This window comes from Glandiceps talaboti, chromosome 20 (assembly GCF_964340395.1).
Source record: "Glandiceps talaboti chromosome 20, keGlaTala1.1, whole genome shotgun sequence".
Taxonomy (NCBI): domain Eukaryota; kingdom Metazoa; phylum Hemichordata; class Enteropneusta; family Spengelidae; genus Glandiceps; species Glandiceps talaboti.
The window spans coordinates 2,442,717-2,450,000 of record NC_135568.1 but is presented as its reverse complement, the minus strand read 5'-3'; the positions used below and the strand labels follow the sequence as shown (position 1 = coordinate 2,450,000).

The window sequence follows — 7,284 nt, the reverse complement described above, 5'->3', positions numbered from 1 at the left end:
AATCATATTTGAAGTAATAAATTCTAAGTCAGAAATGACTGGACTGGACTTTAAAACAAATTTACAGTTACAGTAATATTGTTACTTTTGGAACTTAGCATCTGTGCCAATATACTTCTTCATTGAATCAACTGATATTAGACCAGTTCAGATAGACACTTACCATACAACAGAAATCTAAGAAAACTCTATGAATTTATAGTACAATATTTTAAAACATTTTTGCACAGACAATCCATAGATAATTGTTTACAATTTTTGTAGATAACATAATATGATCTCAGACTACACAGTGTTTATAACGAACAGCCATGCTATGATAATATAATGTATTGTAATGGTATGATATGATATGAAATAATGGAGATCTGATAGACAGACTGTCATGATGACTGGCTATCAAAGGTTTACACATCATAATGATATCAGATATACATACTGGCTATCAATAGTCTATACACAGCCCTACTCATGTTTTCAATATTACAAGTATGTCCAGTAGGGAACTTACAATCCAGACTGAGCATGCTCAGACGCAAAGGACTATGGGATTATCTGTAGTTATCATAATACCTAATCTGCATCTATCGATAAAATAAACTTCCTACAATGGTCAGAGTATCCATGACGCAATTATTTGTGGTTAAAAACAATGTAACAATTGTTTACAATACTGATGGATTCATATTTATTATATTTCCCATGATGCAACATTCAAGATGGCAGGTTTGCAAGTTCGCTATTGCTATCAGACAGACAGAGTGTCATTACACAAGAAACAATTGATACAATATTAACATTATCAGATATTCATCCAAACATTTTACCAAGTTTACTAAACTTTAATTTCAAAAAAATCATGCAATAGACTTTGTAATTCTGGATTCTATTATCAAATTTAAGTTTAACTTTAAGTTCACTAGTGAAGTAGTTTTATACTAGTATTATTAAACCAAAGTACTGTTTAGCATTTGATATATTTGACATGCAACTGTAGGAAAAGTCAGGAAAGCAAGTAAATGTTCAAAAAATAGATATACACACAGATATACAGAAACAAGAATACTTCCAAGTGCTGAAAATTTAAAAAATTAAATCCTAATTTTTTACACAGCACAGTCAAAGGTAATAATTTAATTTTTTTTTATGTCAAAATGCAGTGTCATTAATATACATGCATATAAAACAGGGTAATCTGTCATTTCCAGACCAGGTACTGCAAACTTTTTAGTATAACATATACCACACCCAAACCTAGGCACACAACAAAACAACACAACAAAACACCACAACAAAACACACTTTATCTTAATATTTACAATGATATACGTCATGATTTTAGTCCCATTTACAAAAGTCTACCACGTCAACTGTAAATGATGTTTGTAATGTTTTTAAACCATTCAGACAATACATGTTTGATTCTTATTTTGATGGGTTCATTTCTTTTTTCATAAACAAGCATTGCTAAAAGTCACATATATATGATATACCAATGGTAGCTATAGATCTATAAATTTCTGTGAATTTACATTATCAGATTTTGTGCAACTGTTCTCATCAGTCATTGGTTGTTACAGAGAATATTTTGAAATTCTACCTGGAAGGACCAATCACATCCTCGCTTATGGACACTGCAAGAATGGATTAAATTTGAAACCTTTGATTCACATACTTTGAAATCATAAACAGAAACATTTCTTCAAATCTTAACTGGGCTTTTATATATTTATGAGAAGTTCCCCTGGTTAGTTTACATGTACTAAACATAAACTAGTTAGTGATGTTGACATTGACTACAGAAAATTAGTTTTTGGAGTACATATAGTTAGCGTTTTTGAAGAACGTTACAAACGTTAGTTTCTTGTTTATAGTTTTTATAATTCTACCTCTGTGAATTCAGAATCTTCATAATCCAACCCTTCTGTACCAGAAACATCGTCCTCATATTCAGGTTCGGGTTCGGGTTCGGGTTCAGTTTCGGGAGTAGGTGGGAAGGAATCGGGCACTCGATAGTAGATCTTAAGAAAAGTCAAGTTGGGTTGCAGTTAGGGCATGCAGCATGCTGCAGTCAATGGTTAGCTGCAGTCAACAGGTTAGCGGGATCAATTCATTAGTTCAAAAAAGCACCCATAAATTCAACAAAGTTAAGCTTCCACACAAACAGCATAATCATATTATTAGCAAAAGCAAATTCTCCAATCACAGCAAAGAACACATCACAATATATACACAGACTTCAAATATAAGTATTGTGCATCTGTATTGGTCAGTCATCAAACATGTGATGTCAACACTGTCAAAATGAGTTCTCATCTCATTAAAACTCCACCAACATCATGTTACCATGGAAACAGTCAATGAAGTCAACGAAGTACAACATTATGTTTGTACACAGACATGTTATATGTCATGAGAACTTCATTGTCTGTCTGTAATTATAGAATGAGGTGCACTGGTTATCTTTTTGATAAAGTTCTTTATACATTTGTCATTTTCCACAAAACAAAATCCTCGTCATTATGGAGTTGGCACCTCACAAACACATCAAACTGTAACTGTTTTCATCAAAATACAATCTGAATGTATACCTAGCTACAGAAACATGTATAAAACACCTTTGAACCACATTGAACTCCAAACAATATTTCAAACATTAATGGTACTGTACGTGAGATCTTTAACAGCCCCTTCTCTCAATACACGATACATATTTTTGTACAAAATTCTAACTTTATGACAAAGAAGGCCATCTCATATGACACATCACATAGTTGTTACATTCTTGCTTGACACATCTCTGCCAGAAATACCACAATTGAAGCTCTGATTAAACACACACTTAAGTTATTGACTGTCCAAATGTTTCAGTATCCAGAAACTTAATCAACTCATTAGTTCAGTTCTGACAATTCTTAATACTTGTTCTATGATTAACTATTTGTAACAGTCTTTGAAATTAACACACAAAATATTTCAATTAGACATTTCTGTTCCTTCTCAGACATTTTTTTTTTTGAAACTACAATAATCGTTTCTTTTTAGATTCTTTTGATTAGATGTGATATAACATCCTTTTGGGTTTAAATATAAATTCAAAACTAACATTTCATAATAGGATATTACTACAGAGCCAGAATTGAATAGTGAAATGGAATGCAATCATGGAAATGTGTGAATTACTATCATGGGCAAATTTGGAAGACAAAATGGATTTGGAAACACACTGGACAAGATGTAACACAGATTAGATGCCTTCATATGCTTTAATCTTTGATTTTAAAATTTAATGAATGAGCCGCATTGACATCTAAGTTTAAATACAGCCCTAGATTTGCAGAGAATCTCATATACATTATCACACAGACACAAACAGACATACAAAGACACATATAAACACACACACACACACACACACACACACACACACACACACACACACACACACACACACACACATGTGCGCCATTATATATGCATGTTAGCATGGACCTGAAAATAGTGAAAATTGCTACACTGAAAACAAAACCATGGATGATGTTTTTAAAAAACAGGTGAAAACACACAGCAAACAATTCCTGGGTATATTTTAGTTTCAAAGAAAACGGGGGACTGGACACAAAATCTACCTCTTCTTCTTCTTCTTCCTCCTCAGCGTCATCAAGAAAGCTTAGTTCTGATCCCTCCAAGTCCTTATGGCATGCAGGAAAGAACACAATGCAATTATTTTTTTCAATTCAAACACAAAACTAATCCTCAAAATGCTCCAGATGACTGATATATAGGCTCGCTCTACCAAGTTAATTTGCTTATGATATGTTTACCTTTACACCAAGGAAGAAAAGTGTTAGTACACAGGATAAGATTTGCATTAAAGTTGACGGGATAAACTTGTAGCAGAAAGTCAGCCGATATTGACAGCATACTGCATATAGTTGGACATTAGAAACAGCATTCCAACAGCATATAGTTGGCTGATATTGACAGCATACCACATATAGTTGGCCGATATAAACAGCATTCTGACAGCATATAGTTGGTCGATTGTAGAGTGGTATAAAGTGTCTTGTACATCAATAATTTGGATCCTGTTCTATTCTTTGAGTTGTGATAATGGATGACAACTAGCCCGATCCAGTTCTATTCTTTGAGTTGTGATTATGGATGACATTAATCTTACGGTAATGAACTTGAAAACACCAAGACGCTCTATGTGTGTTTTAATTTACTGGTAGTTACTTATTTCTTTGGAATATGATATAATGTTTAATGTTGTGAATCTTGGTTACTATAACAACACCTAAGGATCTTTAGTAAACAATCATGTTGTTAAATGTAACTCATAATGAACAATTAACATCCCAATGTGATGTTCTTTAGGAGCAACGATGTCAACATACATGTATTTATAAAGGTAACTCACATACAGTTCTGAAATGACTATAACCCATAATATCCTTTGTGATGTGAATTAAGGTGTAATACATCCAGCAACACCAACATGCACTTTGACCTATGACATATTTCTGACCTTTACAAATGATGATAATGTTGATGATGAGAATGTAAATGATATATTTTAGACTAGATAACCACTGATAACTTAGTATTTGAACAATAAACACAACTGAACCAAGGACACATTACACCAATTATAATGTATATGTCATTGCTAGAATAATGATAATATGAAGTTCTTTAGCTGACAGCCCATAATGCTTTTCATTTTGTGAATATACCATGAATATCTGACATTAACCCAACATGAAGTTCTTTAGTTAACAGCCCATGTCATGGAACCCATTTTGATGTGACTAGTTAACATATTTCTGAACATAACTCAACATAAAGTTGTACGAGAAATTAGAATGAATTATATTTCAGGGTACAATTTACAATCACAATATAAAGATCATTGAAGGCTGTTTATGTTGTGATTGTAAATTGTACCCTGAAATGCAATTCATTGTAATTTATCTTACAAAATTAACTACAAGGTTTTCTGTAGACTGTAAGATACGTCGTGACGTTCCGCCCTCACCAGCCTCCTCTGGGAGGGGTTGGCTGATGTGTGAGGGCGCCCCGTCACGACATACCTTACAGGTAAGTTGACAAAAGAAACTTGTAACTTTTCATATCTTCTAGTGTTCATTTTCATTCACTCAACTAAAAGTACATGTAGAGTGGCATGAGGAAACCAGTCATTTTACAAACTTTCCCACAAACGTGATAAACCATTAAGAAAATGCTGGTTGTCTCAATATTCCAATGCATACTTCTGGAACAAAAGTATTATATATACACACATTCCTGCGACATAAAGAACTACAGACTATTCATCTCACATTTCAGTTCATCAAGAATAATTTGGTTCACACCAGACCAATCAGTATATCAAACACACCAAGGTCCAATCAAATGCAACACACATAACCAAGGTCCAATCAAATGCAAACACACTTAACCAATGTCCAATCAAATGCAAACACATCAAACCAAGGTCCAATTGAAATCTACACCATGCAAGTAATTATCTTTACTTCACACAAAACTGCAAAATTAAATATATTTAGTTTAATACTGTATATCTTCAATCACTTCAACTCCAATGTAATAAAACATGTACTCTAAAGATATTTGAAATATGTGTGCACAAATTTGAAATTTCTGCCTTTTGGTCAAAAACCCAGAAGAGGACTCCAGAGTCAATGTTTTGATTATATAATGAAGTGAAAACAAACAAACAAACAAACAAACAAACAAATAGATTCCATAAACTGGAGAAATTAGACAAATTTGAAGTCAATCAGACCAGTTTACTAGTGGTCAAATAAATAAATCGGAGTTGTTGAACTGATTGAAGAATTACAAAACTTTTTATAGACTAGCAATTTTTGGTTTATGTCTTAAAACTTCATTTCAGCATGCATTCACACAATTTTGCCCAAAACAAAGCAATCAAGTCCAAGGCACCAAAACCATAACCCTTTCCTGTGATCAGATAAAACTGAACCTGAAATAAAAACCATGAATCACAGCATAGACATACCTCTCCCATTTCTGCATCAATTTCATCTTCAACTTCTTCTTCTAGATCTGGTGTTGGTTCTGGTAATTCTGGTTCTGGTTCCGGTGTAGGTTCCTTGGACGGTTCTTTTGGTGGTGATGGTGGTGGAGTTGGTTCCTTTACTTCCTCAACAACTTCCTCTGTACAGAGAGACAAAATTCAATCAAATTTAATAACTCTTATTTCATATTTCCACTTTTTAGTAATTGTTGATGGGTATAAACTTTGTTATCCCGGGCACACACTTATCAGGGCACAACAGCCCTTTCTTGTTCTTGCTCAACTCACCATGGAGCTAAACTTACAATCTATGCTACTAGTGTGAGCTAGCATTCAGCCATCATAACACCACAACTTGCACTGAGCCAGTCTATGTTGCTATTAAACTATCATTACACCACACAGTTGAGTTACACATTTAGCATAATTATTATTATTATATTATCCAACTGTATTAATAATATCTCTATTTATACAATATTACAATCTTTTACCCGTCTTTTCTTCAACTGGTGTTGGTGTTTTCTCCTTAACTTCAGTTTCCTTGACATCTTTCTCTGACTTCTCATCTTCTTCATCTTTTTCTCCCTTCTTCTTTTTCTTTTTACCCTTAGGTTCTGGTTTCTTCTTCTCTGCTTTGGTAGGAGACTCTTTCTTTTTCTTTTTCTTAGCCGCTAATAATTGGAAAAATAAAACATTATAAAATTGCTTTAACTAAATTCTAAAGCATTACCCAGAAGTAATTAAAGCCCTTAGTTTTATATAACAAGAACAATTTATTCTTATGGAAATAGTGATAGTATACATACAACACTCTCTTGTGGTCATGTGACAAGTCTACGTCATAGACAAATAACAACTGAAGAAGGCCGAGGAATTCAGCTGGACTATGCAAGATAAATTATTCGACTGGGTAACTTTGATCATTGTGTATCATATTTATACCAGTACTTACAATCTTTATCTGCTTTCTTTGGAGTGGGTGGTTTAGGTTGTAGAAATTCCTGTGGTTTTTCCTTTGGTAAGCCTGGAAAGGAGCAAATAATAAATTTATGTCAATTTCATACTTAACTTGAAACATATAATACAGTGGAATACAAAGCTACTGTGATTAATGAACACACACACACACACACACACACACACACACACACACACACACACACACACACACACACACACACACACACACACACACACAAACAAACACACACACA

The 7,284-nt window shown here is 33.5% G+C and overlaps 1 protein-coding gene across 4 annotated transcripts in view; it reads right to left on the bottom strand.

Moving 5' to 3' along the window:
• The window catches only part of LOC144450695 (uncharacterized), a 62,193-nt gene that overhangs the window by 7,659 nt on the left and 47,250 nt on the right, over positions 1–7,284 (bottom strand). For all 4 annotated transcript variants that reach the window (XM_078141354.1, XM_078141357.1, XM_078141356.1 and 1 more), the window contains 3 exons: positions 7,023–7,094; positions 6,562–6,741; positions 6,050–6,207 (listed from right to left, as the gene is read on the bottom strand). In XM_078141354.1, coding sequence (XP_077997480.1) covers positions 6,050–6,207; positions 6,562–6,741; positions 7,023–7,094 — 410 coding nt within the window. The remainder of the gene's footprint in view (positions 1–6,049; positions 6,208–6,561; positions 6,742–7,022; positions 7,095–7,284) is intronic.